The 21,780-nt window shown below is 32.2% G+C and overlaps 1 protein-coding gene across 1 annotated transcript; it reads left to right on the top strand.

Moving 5' to 3' along the window:
• Positions 1-8,739: 8,739 nt before the first annotated feature.
• On the top strand, positions 8,740-18,584 carry LOC135132770 (serine protease persephone-like). Its single transcript, XM_064060967.1, has 3 exons — positions 8,740-8,998; positions 17,320-18,045; positions 18,104-18,584. Exons 1-3 carry the CDS (start codon positions 8,911-8,913, stop codon positions 18,415-18,417), a joined length of 1,128 nt encoding a protein of 375 aa, XP_063917037.1. The 5' UTR covers positions 8,740-8,910; the 3' UTR covers positions 18,418-18,584.
• The last annotated feature ends 3,196 nt before the right edge of the window (positions 18,585-21,780 follow it).

The raw sequence follows: 21,780 nt of genomic DNA on the forward strand, positions 1-21,780 counted from the left end.
TATATATAAACAAATATGTAATGACTTCTCTTTAAAATTCCATTGTTCTTATTATCTCCTTATACTATTCTCAATGTTTTGTGATAAATGTTATTAATGATAGCAACATATTTTTAAGAATGTTACTTGGAAGACGAAATATACATATAATGTTCGAAACGTAAGGAAATAAATAAAATTAAATAATTGCGTGTTTTTTCAAGATTCGTCGTCATGAAGTCGAAACGCTTACAAATCTACATATATTAAAAATTTGGAATGACAAATGTGTTTTTCACCACCTTCAAGGAAAATAGTGATGATATTAAATCGACAAAACAGAAAATGATTGAACGGAATGTGCGATTATCTAATAGATGCAGTAATACAGGGTTTCTATAAATTATTATAGGGTCGCAGTACCACAAAGACCAACACGCACACTGGTTGCCTAAACGCTTCACATCTTTTTAAAAAATAAAACTAATTCATTACAATAAAAAGAAACAAATTTATTGAGGTTAAACGTCACAGTAAATGTTGAAAATGTTCATCAATTTGTTCAAGGCACATGTTCACCCTCTTTTTAATTTCAAAAATGTTCTGTAACATCATTTCGTCAATACTTTGGACCCGTTGTATAATTGTTCAATTCTGCTCAAATCGTCTCAAATCATCAACAACTTTCTCAGATACTGAAGTCTTCCACGGAATTTCTCTTTGTTGCCACTGCCAGTTCGAACAAATTCGTTGATTACATGTCTAATATGAGCCTTTAACGATGTTTTTTGAATTATTAAATCACAGTATTTGGAGAGATATTCTTGCTTACAAATGGTTACAGAATATAATTACTCTTCATTTACGAAGTCCCATTGCGATAACAAGACATAACGATGAAAGTGTCTTCTTCAACAGAATAAACCATTTTCACAGTCTTCGCTTTCTAGCAAAAAAACAAAATTTTCATACGCAACTACCAAGAGCTTTGAAAACGACTGTTTTGTTGTTTTGAGCTTGGATCAACGAGAATTACTCTAATTCGCACTTGAAAAACGTTAAAACAATAAAAAGGACTACTTTAAATGACAGGTTACAAATAACATTAGACATTAATGTAACAACTGAGAATTGTCATTATGAGGTATAATTTCAGCGAAGCGGTATTTTTGAAATCCATGGCCAACTACGCCCTTAAAATCATTTATAAAAGCCCTGTATAAAAACAGCATGTTGTGTGCAAGTAAATAAGAGCGAATTTGAATTAAATTCCCACTGAGGGAAACCGCTTTTGAAAGATTAAAGATCAGAAAAATGCATTCCAGAACGTAGGCGACCATGCTAGTTTCAAAATTTTAAAACCGTCAACTTGGGGTAGGGGAAGTGGAATGCAAAGACAACGCAGATATGATTTTAAAAAAAGGCAGTGTCACTGCTTATTTAGTGAGTGCACAGAAAATGCGTGTTAAAATTAGGGGTATGTTAAATTTATTATTTAATATCATGAAAAAGAGCAATTGTTTAAACAAAACGAATCACATTCGACTCCATAGTCCTCTTTCAATGAGTGTAATTACAGTGTAATATCAGTTATTAATGGTTTACTAATCTGAAATGTGCAAAATCTTTCAGTTTCATTACCACGTGTAATTTTTGTTTTATTATATGTATGTTAACGTTCATATAAAACACGTAGCAGGAAATTCACTCACTCATATTAAAAAAGAGTGTTGCATGCTTTTACTTAAGTTATTAGAATTACATAACACACCCCGTAACTCACTCGAGGTTTATAATAGTTTATTTTTGGCATTTAAACTGATCTTAAACGATGATCCCTTTTGAGAGAAAGGTCCTTGAAAAGTATCATTAGGTAAATTCATACCATCATAGACTAGAATGGGAGGTGTATCTTAGGTTTATGTTCTAGTACCTATATTAATGTGCAATTTTTTACATCCGAAATATTAACTCACAGCTTGAATTTGAACATTTATTCTCGAATTATTATTTTCGTTTTGCGTATATTTAATATGTGCCTTGTTGTGTTTATTGCACATGTGTTTTGTTTTATGTGATGTGGGAATAACCTGGGTCCATAACGTAATCTTGATTAACTTATTTTGCTTTAATCATTAACTTGAATTAATGTATAAATTCTTGTTCAAAAATTCTTGATACAAAGTGGACTAACGAAAATTTGTTTGCTTTTGCAGTTTCAGTAATTCAGAACTTCTGGAGTACAAATTTCATATTTCATTTTTTCTGGTTTTAACACACGTCGGACCTCTTTTAATCCACAGTAACAAAATGAACGAGTTGAAGTTAATGGATCAATGCAACAATGGCGCCTATGGCTCGTGAATCTCGCAACACAACGTAACGCTGAAACCTGAAGAGAGCTCGATCGCCCTGATCAGAGGGACTCTCGCGTAACCGTGGTAAATTTGTCCCCACGCCATCTTAGTAGCTTAGTAGCAGTCACTTTAATTCAGATTTCTCTTTTTTCTGTTTGTGTTAAAATTTGAAATACCTATTCAAATATATTCTTAGATTTTTCCTCTCCAGAACGGAGGAATTAACAATTTGTCCTGAATGACACTTTTCCAACGCTGGAATTCACCATTCTGAACGGATTCCGCCATCCGCCATTGAAAAAACACCCAAAATAGTGTGCACAAGTCTAATTTTGGAGGGGTCTTTGGATCAAAGTAAGATCAATCTCAAAAGGTTATGAAAATAGGATTTGGCATGCACACATTTGTGTGCAATTGAAATAGTTTTACAGTTTAGATAAAGAACTGTAAATTTCGAAAACTACAATAAGTATATAAGTTCTATATAATTGTAGATCATTTGAAATCAAGAACAAGAGTGGTCTTAATTGGACTCCTGGGGTACACCAGGCAGTGAATATGATTTTAAGCTCTATGACCACTAAATATACTACTGTAAGTTTTCATCAATTAAATAAGACAGCACCTCTTCCTACATGTTTCATATTCTTTCGTCATTTCTACTAATTCGTTGTTTAACACTTAATGGTCTTCTATATTTTAATTCTTGTGGCATTTCTTATCGAACCACTAGGTTTTCTTCGTCCTTGTTTCTTTTTTAAAGTATTGACCTGTTTGGAGAATTTTATCTTTCCTAGCTGCCGATAACTTTCCTATGTCTTTCTCATTGTTAAAGGTTTCTCAAAGGTCAGTATTATAGCGTATAAGAAAATACTGTAATAATCATATATTACTCCAAGAGGTAATAAGTCTTGAGGTGTATTGGTTGGCAAAAAAATTTAATTGAGCTACCAAACTGATTTTACATAGGGTGTTTACTAAAACACCACAAAAAGAGAGTACTCCTTGGATTACTTATTTTTAGATTTTTTTGTTCTTGAATGATTTTCGGACACGGGACGATAAAAGTAAAGTAAAAGTACTGTGGAATGCACTGGACCTACGGAGTACAAGAAATAAAATTCCATAGTGATTTGGATTTTTATTTATGAGGCCATTTGAAAACGCTAGTAGACCTACTCTAGTCTGACAAAGCGAATAATTGAGTGGTGTAAAATAATATCATTAGAGAGCGGATAATGCTTTTTGTGAAAAATGTAAGCACTTCAAAACTTTTTTGTATCTGTAACTATGATACAATTTGGAGTCATTTGACACATTTTTTTTTTATGCTTATTTGCTTTTTTTTCAATTTTATGCATATTAAAACTTATATGTTTATTTAATGCTTTTTTCGACGAATATGAGTTTGAATGCATATTTTGCTCAACGGCCTTGTCGGGATGACAAATACTTGTTAGTTAGCCGTACCGTATCGTATGCATTTTACCTGGACTTGACCATTGAAGTACACTTACTCAAGACCCTTTCTGTGAGTAGGTTCCGGTCGTTTGGGTAATAAAGTTTTATTATAGGATTGGAAAAATACTCCATAGATTTTATGACTTTAAATCCTTACTTCCGTTGATAATGAATTAAAGCTTTTAACCAGATGTTCTTTTTCGGCATTTTGCGGCAAGACCGTTGAAAATTTTCTAGAAAAAAGGATTATTGTACCCAACGACCTACCTTAAAATTTTTCGAATGGAAACTTTTAAGTAAATGAACCGTTTATTTCACAACCATCAGTCTATCGCATCTGTCGTAGTACAGTGTTATACGTGGTTCTCACTTGTTACATGTTGAGTTCTTTTTGGTAATATTACTAATATTTTAAAAGAATGCCGAAAGTAAAATCGATGCCGGATGAGTGGATTAGGGATTTTCCAGAATTAAAATTAGAAAACAACAAAATATTCTGCAGAGCTTGTGTGAAAGCCGTAAGCCCACTAATTTTTTTTTATCTATTTTCCTTTGTTAATCCTGTATATGTACATTGTTTTAGATTCAAAGTGATAAAAAATATAACCTGACGCAACATGTCAGAACGACTCTTGATGTAGAAAGAAAGAAAATGTTTGAAGTTTCTAAAATTAAACAGCAGACCATACATGAATCTGTTGCATCTACTTCCACAAAAGATGAGCACTTTCAGTTTAATTTCGATTTATGTAAAATGATGATCCAGTCCAATATACCTTTACAAAAATTGGAGAAAGGTCCTCTTCAAGAATTCCTTGAAAAACACTGCAATCGACATATTCCGGTTAAAAGTACTCTCCGAAAAAATTATGTAGGCCCAGTGTTTCAGCAAGTTTACAACGAAATTAAACATGGCATTGGAGATAATTATTTGTGGTTTGCTGTCGATGAAACAACCGATAGTTGTGGAAGATACGTGGCAAGGTTAATTGTTGGAATCTGAAATGAAAATTTCCCTAGTCGAGGATATGTAGTAAGTTTGAAAATGTTAGATAAAACAAATGGCAATACGATTACCAAATTTGTAAATGACAGTCTTACGCCACTATTTTTGCCAAATGCCATACCGGCGAATAAAGTTTTATTGATGATCTCGAATCCAGCTCGTTATATGTTGAAAGCAGGGAATAATCTAAAAATGTTGTACCCCAATTTAATTCACTCTACTTGCATTGCCCACGGTTTAAACAGAGTGGCTGAAGGAATACGTTTGCAGTTTCCTACTGTTAATAAATTAGTGGCAAATGGTAAAAAGATTTTTGTTAAAGCCCCACTAAGAGTGCAACATTTTAAGAAAAAATTTCCAAACATACCATTGCCCCCAGAGCCGATTATAACGAGGTGGGGAACATGGGAACATGGTTACATACCACATTTTATTATGACAAATATATCAAAGAATTTGAGGAAGTAGTTACGGAGTTTAGCGAAGATTCTTCTCAATCGATTAAAGATTGCATAAATATTTTGGAAAACAAAGATTTGCGACAAGATCTAGCTTTTCTAAGAAGCAATTATCAATTCGTATGTGAGGTAATAGAAAAGTTAGAAAAACCCAACATGTTGTTGGTAGATGCCATAAACCTAGTGAAAGAATTTAAACAACAAGCAAACGCAGTAAGGGGTGATATTGGTACTAGAGTATCTCAAAAACTTGACGAAGTGTTAAATAAAAATGCAGGTTTCGGTGTTCTTTCCGACGTTGCTCGTGTTTTACAAGGCCAGAAGGTGGAAAATTTGGAGTTAGATTCAACATTAGTTGCAAAATTCAAATTTGCGCCAACAACGAGTGTGGATGTTCAACGCACATTCTCCAATTTTAAACACATTTTAAATGATCGGCGAAAAAATTTTACAGTGAACAACTTGGAACATATTACAATCATAAATTGTTTTAAAGAAAACTGAAATACGTGTGTAAAATATAAAGTCTAGGATTATTGTAATAATATTTTATCCAAAGTTCTAAGAAGTGTTCTTTGATTTGTAATATGATTATGTTTTTAATGCTTTTTTGCTTAAAATAAAACTTTTTTAATGAGAGTGTTATGCTTATTTAATCCTTTTTTGCTTAAAATAAAACTTTTTTATTGAAAATGTTGTGCTTATTTAAGCGCTTATTCTTAATTTTTTTGTGATTATAAATCCGCTCTCTAAATATCATAGCCGATAGTAGGTAGTCATTTTCAGCAGTTTTGGTAGAATCAGGTATAACGCTCTGAACTGGTGCCCCATGTTTAGTAAACACCCTATATACAATGCTTATTTGTATCACAAAGCCAGAAACTAGGCTTTTGCCAATGCAACTAAATTTGTCGGAACGAGCTGATAGGCGAGACTTGAAAATAACGAATGTTTGCAAAAGCACGTTCTGGGCAAGTGATACACACGATTTTTTGTGCCAATTATTATACAATTAAAATTGTTATTAATTATATTGTTTTTGACGGTATGTAATCATGGAAATGAAAGTGTATAAATAAATCTACCATAGCCGAAGGTTAATAGAACCAGTCCGACGACCAAAAACCGCAAGTTCAAATGTCGCTTACAAAAAAGGTGACAAAATGACAAGCAATAATACCAGGCGATATCGATGGTCATAAAAAATCTCTAAGGTTTTACTGGACTAGTCCGGCAATTTTTGAATTCTGGTCATTTAAAACCGAAGGTCCCAAAATATTATTTTAATAAGTGTGCGGACAAGAAATAAACTGAAAAATTAAAACCACCTGGCAATAACCTACAGACAAAAGTATAGATTTGTATCTGTATCGGTAATTTATAATTCATTACTTTTATTTGTATTCTGAGACCATTATAAAGTACAGAGTGGCTATAAATTATTCATACATTTATCGATGTATGGAAAAAAAAATCACAATAAAGAATTTTGCCGCATGTAAAAATGAAGCTGTTACATGCAATTTTATTTTTCTGATCAAAATTTAAATAATCAGAAAAATGTTGAAAGTGGCCGACATCTTGCTACAAAAATACAACCTAACCCTTCTTATTCCAAAATATATTTTGAAGCATTTGTTAATTAATATTGTTGCAGCAATTTATAACTTCTTCCAATACGTCATCCACATTATACGTTCTTCTTTTAAACATTGCTTTTTCGCAAAAAATTAAAAGTCAAATGGCGTTAAATCATGAGATCGTACAAATCATGCAAGAAATAAACCTCTACTGATGATCTGATTATGGTATCCTGAACTAAGAAATAAAAAAAAACAACGCCATGAAACCGCACTTGGAAAATTTGAATTAAAAAAAAACGTGTATGTTCTAGAGCATTTAGGGAACTAATCAATGTCACCCTGTAGTCTTGAAGGTTCGGAGTGCTGAGGGGTTGGCATGTAACACGTATAAAGCTCCCACACTTGCTCTTTTATGTCGGTCAATTGTGATTATTCTGTTGCGAGTGAAAACACGTATTAAAACTGATAAGATTAGATTTAGTTTGTAATTCTGTGAAAGGTTAATTGTTTAAACAAAAATGAGCCGCATTCGGTGCCACAGTGTAATTATTGTAAGACGAGTTAATAAGCGATTTTCTAATCTGAAATGAGTCAAAATTTTTGTTTTATTGTTTCTAAATTCACATTTCATTTTAAAATTTTTCGTTGTTACGAGATTTATAATAGTAATCTAAAATCTAATTTTAAGGGAAACGACCTTGAAAATTATTATCTGTTAAATTAATATCATGGAGTCGAAAACGAGAGATTTTTAATATTTTCTTATAATGATATGAGGTTTCGGTCCACGAGGTAATCTGTTAATTGATTTTGATTTGATCCAGAACTGAAATTAATACATAAAATAACCTCATTTAAATTCTTTGTTTAAAATTCTTGATAACGTGGTGTAATTAAATTTTACTTGCTTCATTTCTTAAAATTCTAATATTAATTGAGTTATCGTTATAATTCGAGAAAGATAGGAGTTGAATTTTAACTGAAATAAAAACACAAGACCATATGGCGAAAGCAGATCACACAAGTTCTAGTTAAGGTTTGCATGTTCTGGCATTTGCCCAAAAGGATTTTTAATTGAGAACTTCATGAAGAGACCCGCGTCCACGTAAAAGGTGCAGCTTATACAAACAGATGGTTATTTCGGGAAAATCGGGTAGAGACTATAATATGCGGCAGATCTTTTAATTAATTGTCCATCGCAGACAATAAAACTGCCACTATACGACAAGCAGTCATAAACATAAAACTTTTTCTCTTCAATGTGGCATGAAAAGCAAAGAAATTACTATTAGTCAATAATTAAATTGCTAACATTCAAAATATTGATACAATGATTTATCCAGGTACTTATCAAATATAGCGAAGGTACCTGTCATTTCATAAACCAGTATAATGCACAACAGTTTTTCAAATCTTCCCCCATCCACAATGCAAATTATCTTTTGTAACTTAAAGTCGCCCATAAAATGTGTACCAAATTTAATTATACCTTATTCATTTCCATAAGCTATTATTTCACCAAATCCAGCAGTAATTTTACACACACCATAAAATTTGCTATTATGTGTATTACGTTACCTTTTAATTCTTACGTCTTTTTTTAATACTTTGTCACTTAAATTTCAGGACATCACTCTTAACTGGGAATTTTTATCTCCGTCACTAAAACACAAAACATCCTGAAAAAGTTATTAGAATTAAACTGTTTCCAAGTACGACTTCCCATCAGCTACTCATTTCCGAATTTACAAAATACAGATTCGTGTAACGGCACTGATAAAGATGCAATAGAAATTGTATGTTCAACGAACCATAGAGTTTATCGTGACGCATGCCACAAACCGGTCCCTCATGAGTCGATCAAAAATGAAAGGGGATTTACTACAACACCAAACACTTCAAAGAAACTCGAAAGAAGAGCTTGCGCGTCGTCGACGCATTTCAGTCAACAATAAACTCACACTAGTAGTCTAATAAGTCAGTCTGTGTTCAGTTTTTGTCATGACATCACCAACACTGAAGACGACCACGTGATAGTGACCTACCTAGTAGTGTACCAGCAAAAAATGTTTCAAACTAAAAACTGGGCATTCTACGGTTTAGTGATTGGATTTTCTTTGTTTCACGTCTATTGTATACCCCGGGAATTATTTGGTAATTATAATTGTTATACTCTTTCGATCGATTAGTAATTTGTGACTGTAGACGCCTGATAATTCTTACAAACGTGGAAATAATTTGTAGCTGTTGATATGTTGCTGGAAAAGGTCATCGCCAATTACATTTTAATAGGTGTTTTAGTTTGGTTTTCCAAGAACAGGACTGAGAGTTATTAAAAATATGCGTTTAATTCTGACAATTTTGTTTATAGTATTTGACCTTCTAAATCTGACACTGACATTGGTCCATCACAACAAAATCATTATTCATTACTGTTGCGCTCCGTTGATTCATTTCTAGTTTTCACGAGAACATTATTGATGTTCACTACACCGACCCTAATTAGGTACACGTAGATAAGGGAAAAGAAAACATCAAAACAAGACGTATCTGAAAGACCATGAATCCTCAGAAGATCTCTTTATTGCTTACACGCCGTTAATCATTGAACTCTATGACCTGAAACTACGAAAGGAACTGATAATTATGTTCGATAAGCTGCAATTATGGGAATTTTGTATTATATTTTCAACGGCATGACTTCCAGGAAAAACCGCAACGTATTCTACCTAATAACTTAATATTTGTTTTGCGAAAAAATGAATGTTAAAGAATATCCACTTCCTTTGTTTTGTTTATTCATTGCGAAATTTTGCAAGGAAATAATAGGAAGACTTTATATTCACAACACAACTGCTTATTGTAATACACGTGCACGAAACTTTTGTTTTTACTTTTATAACTTGATAAAGATTTAAATTGTTTTTTTTTATTTTGAGAGCACGTTGTACTAATTTTCGCAAATCTCGTAAGTATTAATGAGGTACTATTTTTAAAAAGTAAAATGATTTATTACACAAAAATACCCCTATACAGTGTTAATATGTTGTTCTAGCACTTTTCTCAGATCAGAACACACTAAACACTACTTTACTTTACGTACTTTCCAGTGAAGATTTACCTAATGAACGGGAATCAGTAGTACTCTAAACCGGTATTAACAAAAACATCTGTTACGTAGGTTCTACGATGAACTTTAAAATTTGATTTATTATTATTATTTATTTTTATTTTTATTTTTTTTTTTTTTTTTGGAAAATGCAAATGTGTGAAAACTAGACGGTGTACATTTTATGTGCAATAGTTTGTGAAATTTGTCATCTTCAGAAGCTTTAAGTAAGTTTGAAATTTCAGTAATTTAGTTTCGAGAGTACCTATTACGCAAAAGGCTTCCAAGGTACAGGCCGAAATAAAAAACGTGTATTTTCGTGTCCTACATTAAAATATTAAACAAAAGTAAATATTCGTCAAATTAATCTGATATCAGTACTTTCTTTAACATTCGCACTCCAAAAGTAAAATTGGTTTAAAGTTATTTAGACAGAACTTCCCTCCTCTGTAAAATACAGCTTTTTCGAAAAATTATAAAATTTTATTTTGTTTATTCTTTTGTAACAACCCCTATAATTAAAATAGAGTGTTAAAATGAAGGTTAAGAAATATGGTATGGATTTGTTGTAACTGAGTTTTTCCGGTACAAAATTTTGAGATGACGCCATCGATATTTTAGCAAGGACGCGTATATCAATTTGAATAGATGCAGTGTAGTGGTGATAATAACAGTACTGTATTGCAAAAGTTTCCGGATGATGGGTTAAGCCATTCTTAATTTGATCAATAAAATAAATTGACTCGTTCATTAATTTTTTGAGTCACTTTGTAAAAGCAGCTTTATAAAATGTGAATGCATTAATAAACTACAATTATAGACTTATAAAATTTTCCACATTTTAGATACGATTCATTCGACACGTATAAATTTTGACCACCGATTTACCTTTAAAACGTTTGCAAAATTTCAAGCATTCGGTTTTGCAATTTCAGTGTCAAATTGTAAAATGTTGTTATATTTTTTCCAAAAATCTGGATGTCTAGGGCAACCAGTCACTACAAATTCATAAACCACAAATGTAAAGATTTGTTATTTTATAATATATAAAGAGCATTTACTATGTAGCATCAGACAAATTTAGTTAGCTTTTTACCATATAGGAATACATGATACTTCTAACATACATATACAATCTGACAACACTTGGTCCGGTAGTTTCCAAAATTTGTCTAATTAAATTCGGCACAGACTGACACACAACATATGATTGACAGACAGACGGACGGAAACAGGAGACTTTTTTTCATAATCTATGGGTAATGAAACGTCGAGAAAATATTCAAATAGCCATTCACTGGATGGACCCTATTACAATACTTTCCAAAGCGTAAGCTAAGGACAAAAGAAGTAGAACAAATTATGTTTTAACCGAAGAAACGAAATTGAATATCTTATGGTGTGACTTTGAGCGAAAATCCCCAAAAATTGAAAAACATTGGGTTTTCTTGTTGTTGACGCTTTAAAAATGTTCAAAACGTCAAATTATTCCATTTGGAGAATGAAATTTTCCAGAAATCAAGTATAAAAAAATTACATTCAAAGTAAATGTTGTTTGTATTTTCGCTGAAAAGTGGAAAACACCTTGACTTTTCTTTGTAGATTCTCGGTTACATAATTTATTTTCTATGCATGTTTTTAAGTTTAGTTGACACGCAACACCTATATGTATTTTATTCATTTTTTTACTGAAACCACGATTTTTTAAGTCATTTCTGTACACACACTTTCTTCGTTTCTTGGTTCCCACTTTATTTTAAAAAATACTTGAAATACTCAAAAAACTATTTAGCAAATTAATCGAGAAATCATTAGGCAGTTATTGTTTTCAGATATTTTTTTGCCACACGTATCAATCAATTAATATTATATAACTGTATACCGTATAAACCTTTTATATTCCGGATCCTAAGTTTCATACTAGAAATGATATCGTTCACTTCATATATTCGCCAATGATTTTATACAGTGCTTGACATGTTTCTAATATCACCCACGAGTTTTTTTTTCCACAACGGATTAAGTTCTTTTGGATTTAATCGATAGTGCACGCGTATCTTTGTCATACTGACTTATAAAAAAATGTCGATAAGAAAAATAAAAGATCTTAGATGGCTACGAAAAATGTATTTCTCCTGCTTTCACATCAGTAGGAATCACGTTACTATTCGTTTAATTTATTTAAATTTTACACGGTACTAACAAGACAATGATTTTTTGTTGCTTACCTTAGTTTCCGTTATTACACAATTACATTGTAATGAAAATTTCAGAAAAATCAAATCGTGGTATGAATAGATATTTAAAATATGGTGTATTCTGAAGTGGTAGTTTCTTAGATTTCTGTGATTCACTAGCAGAGATTGCAGAATCAATCACAACCTTAAAATTATCAGTTGTAACAACAATTTTGTTAACAATATGTTCTTATATGGTATGTTTATTTTCACGATTCACTTCAAAGAACTACTCAATGTAAAATCAAATCATAATTTTTATTCCTGGGATTTTCAAATTCATATTTTATATCCTTTCTTAATTTAAACATTTTTATGGTCGAATTCTTGGTATTTCATATTTCCGAGAATAATGTATTCATTATTAATAAGGAAAGATAATTATTATATACCCTGCAGATCTTACAAATATTAACGTAATAATTTTAATTTAAAGAAAATGTCTGCGTTTGTTACAGATTTCTACTCTTTGTTCGCAGGTAATTAAAAGGGTCTGATACTCTGCCACAAATTGGAGGGAGAGAGAGAGCAATAAAAAACACAATCAAACCATAGATTTTTGAAAGTTTTTCTTTACAACGAATCATACATATTATGAATAATATTTTACAGTTTAAGATAAATTTCACTCAATATTGTGATTATTGGCCGCACTATGCAAGGTACCTACCAATTATCCATATTAAACCGAACAAGCGCGATTCACTGACCACGAAAGTAGCGGCAGCAATAGTCTTGGTTAAAAGTTAGTAGCCACTGCTGATTGCGATTATCAGAAGTCAAGGTTAAGGGTACTGTCAGCTCTAGATAGAAATACGGCACTGTTACGCTTTCGTAGTTTTCCTCGAACTGAGAAACGAAATTTTGTAAACAAGTTTGTTAATTGTAATTATTACGTCATTGTAATAAATATACATAAAACACCTGCATATTTCATATTCAGGCATTTTAAGTATACATTTGAGGAACTAGCAACGCAGTGATATGAAAATGAAATTTCTACGATTTTTCGACCAATAACAATTTTATAATATTTGTTCATAACAGTCAATAATACTAACTCTTACATAGTACAGCAATGTGTAGAAGTAAGAAAACAGTTATGTTGAACAATCAAGAAAATTATCAATGATTTTCTTGGATGCTTTTGCAGAAGCAGTTATAACTCTACTTAAAGTGTATAAACCAATATTTTGTCTTCCCATATTCGAACAATTCTGATTGCATTGTACTTACAGATTTTCACTTTCCAAGAGTAAGATATGGAAGTATAGTAAGCCACTAATTTTGTATACCAAGAAAATTTTACAACCTCAAAGTATCCGTAAGATTATGACTTATAGCCCCTCAGTCCAATCTTGATAAAGATTACACAGGGACGAATCAGCCTTATTTTACAAACAAATGTTAACTTGTTGGTGAAATTATTTTTCCTCAGTATTTAAGTCGAACGAATCGTAAATATCTGACAACCAACTATCTTCCTAAATACAACCCTGAAATTTGTACACATTGTCATCTAAAGAACGAGTGTTCAATCACTGCCTTTTCGTTTTAATATGTGTAGACTTCTTTATTCGTTTCACAACATGAAACTTAAAATATGTTTAAATTGGAAAATTTGTATAAGGAAATATAGATTTTGTAATTAGGCTCCGCCCCATAATTGGAAAATCCATATTTCCTTGCAAAAATGTATCATTTTAACCATGTTTTAAGTTTCTTGTTGGAAGAAGATGTATATTAAGAAAAGAAAAAGGAAAAATATAAGCCCCACCCACCCGACCTATCTCAATTCTGATGATTTTTTTATTCGTCGTGAGCCAAGGGGGCGGAGCTTAATTGCAAAATCCTTATTTCCCTACAAGAAATTACCATGTAGGGCATGTTTTTGAGTATCGTGTTATTCAAAGAATACTATGTACATACCGGGTGTCTGGAAAATGGCGGATTAACTCTTCAGTACGTTATATACGGCGATTTCGGGAGTCCTAAAAAATAATAAAAAAAATCTTTATGATGTAGATTACGAAAAAAACGTAATTTTATAAAAGTAAAATTGGCAACACTGCACACACCTAATGCGTGAATACCTCCGGCTTACTTTCTGATTTCTTAGTAACGATGGTAACTGAAATCCACCTTCGCTTTATATCAGGCAAACATTGTTGTCAAATGGAATTTTATCAAATTATTACAAACACAAGACGACCATATCTTTGTACATTCTAACTGAAATGGTAATTAAACATTTGTCTAAGGAAATATCTATGTTGCAATGAGGCTCCGCCCCATAATTGCAAAATTCATATTTCCTTGCAAAAATGTACCACTTTAACCATGTTTTAAGTTTCTTATTGGGAAAAGATGGCTAGGTATAATAAGAAAAAAAGACAAAATGTAAGCTGTTTGCCCTTACCAAAAATTTAGTGACGTTATTTCAGAATTTACATGCAAACTAACATGCTTGTAGTATACTCTTATTTTTAACCTAATGTAATGTATGAAAATTTTTGAAGAAAAAAAATTTTATTAGGTTGTTTGAAAAAATTGCCGTCGTAGGATTCAATTAATTTCTTTATCTAAACACTATTTTAACAGAAATCACATTATGTGTTGTTACACTTGTTTATAACATTCATCACAACATCAGATCAGTGTTTGTTCTCTCTTTGAAATATTTTAAGGTCCTAAAGTGAGAAGGTACCGTGTCTATTGGTTAAACAATACGTGTTATATAACAAATTTTATATTTTACTCAATATTCGCAACTTTTTATTGTGTATCATGAACATGACCCGTTCTTCTTGTAGATTTATTGTAGATATAGGTTTATTTATGGTATTGGTGATTTTTGGGTGTTTTGTTCACTTTAAGCAAAAAAAAATATTTTAAGAACGTCTCCTTTTCAAGGCTGTTCCTTATTGTTTGAATGTGCGGGACTTTTTCAAATAATCGTTGACAATAAAAGTAAAGCACAGAACTTTTTCCTTGGAAAAAAATTACCAAAATGATTAGATTTTTATATTTATCTCTTCTGTGTCTATGGACACTGGTTCTGTGTATGGAGACGAGATACAAGATCAGGTTCATTTTAAATTGTTGATTTTTGTGCAGTTGAAAAAAAATCTTTTTCCAGCTTTCTTTTTCTGGAGAGAGGTTTAGAACTTTTGTAGACATAGTTGGTAGTACAATAATAATGTTTATTAAGTAAATATATGGGATTTTGTTTCCATTTTATGAGCTGATTAAATTAGTTACCTGTCTTTATTAACCCATTAAGATATTTTAAGATTCGAAATTTAATTATATACATTTTAAGCAAGTGCTTAAACACTGTGTTAAGTCTGATTGCTTCACCTCGTTGAAACCCCATATCTTTATGCAGTTTGATAACGCTAGTATTTTTGTTCCCAAAAAATTCCGTCGCACCTAAATATAGTCTGCGCTTAATTATAATTTAATTACGTATTTATTTTAACTTGGTTAGATGTAACATCACAATTTTAACTATCATACACTGTTGCTGTCGGTTGAGGAACACCTATAAACATTCCTTGTAAATATTGTATAGATTGGCACGATTATTCTCGTACAAAAAATGTGATGTTTCTATTTTTATATAAACTTGAAGTACCAGGTTTTTGGCTAACAATAATTTATTTACACTACCTAAAACGAAATTATTTCCATAAAGTAGAAATAAATTTTAGTCAGTGTCATTTATAAAAAATGATACTAATTTGCATTTTACACTTATTTAAAAAATTAAGTTAATGTTAAACCGGTTAAACACGAATAAAAGTCGGCAATATATTAATAAATTTCAGGGCGACGTTGGTGGTATCATATTAGAGAAATAACAAATGTCCGTGTAATATATCGTGGTATGATTCTTTAATATATTATATTTTTAACTGCTCACTTAATCACGTTAAAAGATAACTATAATATGCGACTCAAACATTTATTTTAACAATGTTTAAATCTTGTCCTGTAATTGACTACAGCCTGTAGGACATCTTAATAATATACAAAGTGTTGATAAAGTTCTGCACAAAATTCATATTTCCGTTAATTGGAATTTTCTTGAAAAATCTTCGGACAAGTCAATTTTATTTTTTAAAACAACACTTCTTGACGTAAAAATTATTTGTTTGCAAACTGACGTTATCAATGTTTTTCTTTTACTGGTAACCCCGTTTTTTTTTTAATTCTGATAGATCTTTTTATTAGTTAAATAGTCAGAAAAAAACTGGTACCTTATATTAGCACTTTTTAGGAAAAATTCTATTAAAGTTGAAAAATAAAAACTGAAATTTTGCAGAAAAACAAAACTACAAACGGCTATCCAACAACCATTTAACACTACCAGCACTAAATATTAAATACTTTGTTTGCCTGTTTACTGGTATCTGGGGTGATATTGCCCATTTCTATTCGAACTCAGCTGTTCTTGAAATCGTCCTGATTGTTTGGTCTGTTCAGGTAGACCTCAGATTTTAAATAAGCCCACAAAAAATCAAGTGACTTTAAATCTGGCGAACGAACCGGCCATTCAAACGGTCGCCCTATTCATCTTCCCTCTACAATTAGTTCAAGAAACTCTCTCACTTCCACGCCAAATTGCGTTTGAACCAGATTCGTTAACTGTGCAGATCACCACTTTCGTGGTTCAGAAACAAAAACTGAGCAGGCTGAAAATGATTTCAAAATTACTAGATATAACAGGTATATAGTAAAGATAATACACAGTGTTTCTGTTTATAAAGATCTTTAACTTGGTCCTAGCAAGAGGTTCAGTCAGAAGTAAATCAACTTTACCTTTAAACAGAGCGACTTGTTTGCCCAGAAACGATTTTTGTTTCCTCTCCTCAACATAGTATCACAAAATTTACAGAAAGCTACATAAAACATCCTCCAACTGAGAATTATTTTTTCAGAGAAGGGTTTATATGGTAGACTAACTGTTTCTATTTGCAGGACGGTTCTATTAAGGTGAACCAAATTTCATTGCTAAAGATTTTTCCATAAAAAAAAGCAAAAGTGACCTTCATTTCCTTCATTTTTTCTGTTAATTCTTCACGATATACTTTTCTTAATTATTTCAATGTACCGCTTTGTTTCAGCCGGTTCAAAATGTCATAATTCTAACGCTCCAGGAAAATGCATCCCTCTCACAAACTGTACTTCAGCGCTGGATGCAGTAAAGGAACAAGGTTTCCACGAGTTGAAGCGTTGCGGTTTTCAAGGATTTGTAGAAGTAGTGTGCTGCCCCTCTACAGATATGCGTGCCGTCCATACGGACAAACCACCTAACAAAGACGACGACGATGACAGAAAAGCTTCAATTAGAGGCGGCGACCTAAACAGAAAGAGCCAAAAAGCGTGCGACAAATATACAAAAAATTTACCAATAGTTCTATCCTACCACATCGTGGGTGGAGAAGATGCACAAGTGGGAGAATTTCCTCATATGGCCGCACTTGGTTTCTACAGCAAAGAAGATAGTGTGTATAGGTTTGACTGCGGGGGTACTTTAATTTCCCCTCGTTATATAGTAACCGCCGCGCACTGTTTTGTAAATGTACAGGCCAACGAGCTGAAGATAGCAAGACTGGGTGTAATCAGAGTTCCAGAAACTGTAGAAAAGCCTGATCCTAAAATAGATTATAACGTCATTAACATCACCATTCATAACGAATATAAGTGGAAAGAAAAGTTCAACGACATAGCTTTAGTCAAACTTGAGAAAAAAGTTACCTTTACCGATAGTATTCGGCCAGCTTGTTTGTACACAAAGAATGATGACCCTGAAAGGTTAATGGTAACTGGATGGGGAGCTGTGGGTTTAGGTAAGTTGTCAGACATTCACACACTTACTCAGAAATACTCACTCGTATACGTTTGCAGGAGGAGAGCGAAGTAGTATCCTCCAAAAGGCGACTTTGAGCCCTGTGCCCGTGCGGGAATGTAATACCACATATCAGGCTAGGACTCAAAAGTACATTATAGAAAATCAAATATGTGCTGCCAACAATGTGAGCGATGCTTGCCAGGGAGACTCCGGAGGGCCTTTGCAGACACAAAGCACAGCTAGCGTATTAACAATCGTTGGAGTAACATCATATGGTATTGGCTGTGGTAGCAAATATCCTGGAGTTTACACAAGAGTTAGTGGTTATTTAGACTGGATTGAAGATCTAGTTTGGCCAGGCGCCATATAGAAAATTGCCATCTCAATACATACGGGTTGACGTGCCAGTAATTGTGATAATTTTTTGTTGCAAACGCCATTGTCTTTGGGATGTTAAGTGCCTGAAACGTAATTTATTGTTAAGATTTCAAAAAAAATTATATTTCTTATGTGATACAATTATAAAGTTTATGTTGATTTACGTTGTTTTACCTATCCACGCATTAGTAAAAGTAATAAATAAAAGTGAATCACATGTTTACTCACGACTGTTGTGACTCTTTATCTAACATTATATTTTTGGTCTCACACTGCGTCAAAATTTTACATAAATTATCATATGTACATAATCATAGTTGACCACTAAAAACCTGTGCATTATGTACACAAAATTTGGTTTTACTACATCCGTCTTTTCAAATTTATTTAAATTGAGCAGTCAGGCAAACAATTATTTTGTTGAATACAGTCCTGAAAAAATGAAATTTTGGTGACATTAAGCACGTCAAAAATGCGTAATTTTTCTAGGCCAGAAATTCTAATTCGTATTTGATTAATTTTAAATAAGATCAAAAATTTCGGAAAAAATTTGCCTTAATTTCTATTTATCATTCATTTCACGTCGTTTGTAACGTCTCAACGGTAAAATATCAATATCAAATTTTCCATAAATTTTAGAACCGATATGTTGAAAAATTAATGCGAAAGTTTCTAGAAAAAATACACTTTGTTACAGATTTTTTTCTATTCTTTCAGATTCTCTCAGTATCCCTGAAAATTCCCTCAGATTTCCTCAGAATTTTTCAAGATAGCTTTGGATCCTTTCAGGTCCGTGCAGACTGATTCTTCCAGGTTTTTCTAGAATTTTCTAGATTCTCTCAAATTCTTTCAGATTCTGCCAGGCTTATCTAGGGGAAATGTGTCTGAGACGGCATGTTAGATAAGATGGCATACTATCGTTTTTACTAAGTTCGAATTTGAATTTAGCGCTTTGAGTAACGCCATCACGTCACTGTGGCGTAAGTAGAAAATGCTACGTAATTTGAGGTTAACTGGCGAGATGGTTTTCATGTTTGAGCAAACTGTAGAAACAGGTAAGTGTTAAAAACTTTTATCCGTCTCAGAAAAACTCTCGTAAGATTTATTTTGAGATAAGTTGAAGGTTCTAGTAGTAATTTCTTATTTTTATTGTAATTGCGCATAAATTCATGACCACAAACCCAACGGTTTTATTCAAGATAATTCTTTAAAGGTGCACTTTCGATTTAAACGTACTTTTATGTGAGATGGCACAGTAAATCTAAAGATGAGATGGCATGGTATGCCATCATGTCTTTATTGTACTGATTTGTCTTACACCATTGAGATTATGTTTTTATTTGTCAGAAATGGGTCCTTATCGGAGAAAATCATCTCGTCAATCATGGAGTGTATATTTTGTAATGAATTATACACTGTCTCCAAAAGTGGCGAAATGTGGATTCAATGTCAGAAATGCAGAAAATGGAGCCACACAGAATGTGCGGGCTTAGTTCGAAAAGCAAAACAGTTTATTTGTGATCTTTGCAAATAATAAAAATTGTACTTTCAGAGTTAACTAATATTTTGTTTCTTTTTCAAAAAGTTATTTTCTTTAATTATTTAATTTTTGGAAGTGTATTTAATGTTTTTTTAACGGCATTTGAATATGTTTATGATAAAAAAACGTTTAAGAAATATTTTCTATTTTTTAACATTTGGTTAATGTTTTTGTTGTAAAATTTTAATGGTATGCCATCTCACCCTTAAGTATATAGATGAGATGGCTTGTGCGGTTGAGATGGCGTAGTGTTAATATTAGTTTATGCGAAAAAGGTTATCGTTTCAAATATGCTTCAAAACATAGTTTTGTGTTAACTAAGAAAATGCCCGAGGTGAAATAAATTAAAATTTTTTTTTTAATTTTTTATGAGGCGATTACAAAAAGCATGCCGTCTCAGACACATTTCCCCTAGATTCGACTAGATTTCCTGAGATTCTTTTCGATCCCCTCTGATTCTTTCTAGTTCTTTCCGATTCTTAGTTTCATATTCCCTCAGATGTTCTTGGATTCCCCCAGACTCTTCCATATTATTTCAGATGATTCCAGATTCTTTCCTTTCGGATTCTTTTGGATTCTTTCGTATTATTCCGGTGCTTTCGGATTGTTTCACATTCTTTCAAATTTTTTAATTCTATTCAGGTCGTTTTAAAACCGTCCAGATACTTTCATATCCCTGCAGACTTTTTCAAATTCTTCCAGATTTTTCTAGATTCTTCGAGATTCTCAGAGATCCCCACAGGTTTCCTCAGATTCCTTCAAACACTTTCCAAATCTTTCAGATTCTTTCCGATCTCGCAATTTCTCTCAGATTCCCTCAAATTCCTCCATATTCTTACAAATGTTTTTATATTATTTCATTTTCTTCTGATTCTCTCCTTCATATTTATTCGATTTTTTTTTTATTATTTCGGATGCTTTTCGATGCTTCCGGTTTGTTTCCAGTGAAATTTGTTTAGATTCTATCAAAGACCGTCAGGAATATTTTTTCAAATTTTTCAATCCTTTTCAGGTCGTTTCAGATCGTTTCAGATGCCTCCCAATTCTTCCAGATTCCTCCAGGTTATTTTTTAGATTCCATTTGATTTTTCTAAATTCTCTCAAATTCTCCCAAGCTCCCTCAGATTCTTTCAAATTCCTTCAACTTCCTTCAGTTTCTTTACGAATCTCTCAAATTCTGTTAGATTCCCTCAGATTCTCTTGGATTCTCTGGATTTTAATAATAATAATAATAATAATTTGCTCCTGGAAAATCGTTCAGATGCTTCCAGATTCCTCTATATTTTTCGAGATTCTTCGAGATTCCCTCAGATACCTCCACAGAGTATGACAAAGTTTGAAAGAATTTGAAAACATCTTGAATTCTCTCAGATTCTTTCAGATTTTTTCGATACTCTCAGAATTTTTTACATCTCATATCGTTCCACATTCTTTCAAATTTTCCCAGATAATTTCAGATTCCTGCAGACTCTTTTATATTGTTCTAGATTTTTCTGAATTCTTCGAAACAGGAAATATCCATCTACCAAGATAAGAGTACCAATAATTGTTTACGTTTATTTTTAAAATATTAGAAAAAAAAACATTTTATTGGCCAGAAATAATAAAAATAATTACACAGAGCAAAATCATTGCTGAGGCATTGCCTCCCCTGCTTCATAGGGCAAGCCGCCCCTGCCTTAAGACGTTTACACGACTTCTGAACATCCGGTTACATGTCAAGGGTAAAAAAATCAAGTGTAGAAGTACGTTATTTTACAAAATTTAAATAGCATTTACTATGCTCAATTTTAAGATGACGTCATCACGTTGTTG

This window comes from Zophobas morio, unplaced genomic scaffold (genome assembly GCF_036711695.1).
Source record: "Zophobas morio isolate AGI-343-1 ecotype UQ-CSIRO unplaced genomic scaffold, CSIRO_AGI_Zmor_V1 ptg000021l, whole genome shotgun sequence".
In the NCBI taxonomy this organism is placed as follows: Eukaryota; Metazoa; Arthropoda; class Insecta; order Coleoptera; family Tenebrionidae; genus Zophobas; species Zophobas morio.

Excerpts from the sequence above, each read along its gene's own strand:
- LOC135132770 (XM_064060967.1), top strand. The coding sequence starts at position 8,911 with ATGTTTCAAACTAAAAACTGGGCATTCTACGGTTTAGTGATTGGATTT. Across the intron at positions 8,999-17,319 it reads TATACCCCGGGAATTATTTG|CCGGTTCAAAATGTCATAAT; the intron begins GTAATTATAATT and ends GCTTTGTTTCAG. Across the intron at positions 18,046-18,103 it reads ATGGGGAGCTGTGGGTTTAG|GAGGAGAGCGAAGTAGTATC; the intron begins GTAAGTTGTCAG and ends ATACGTTTGCAG.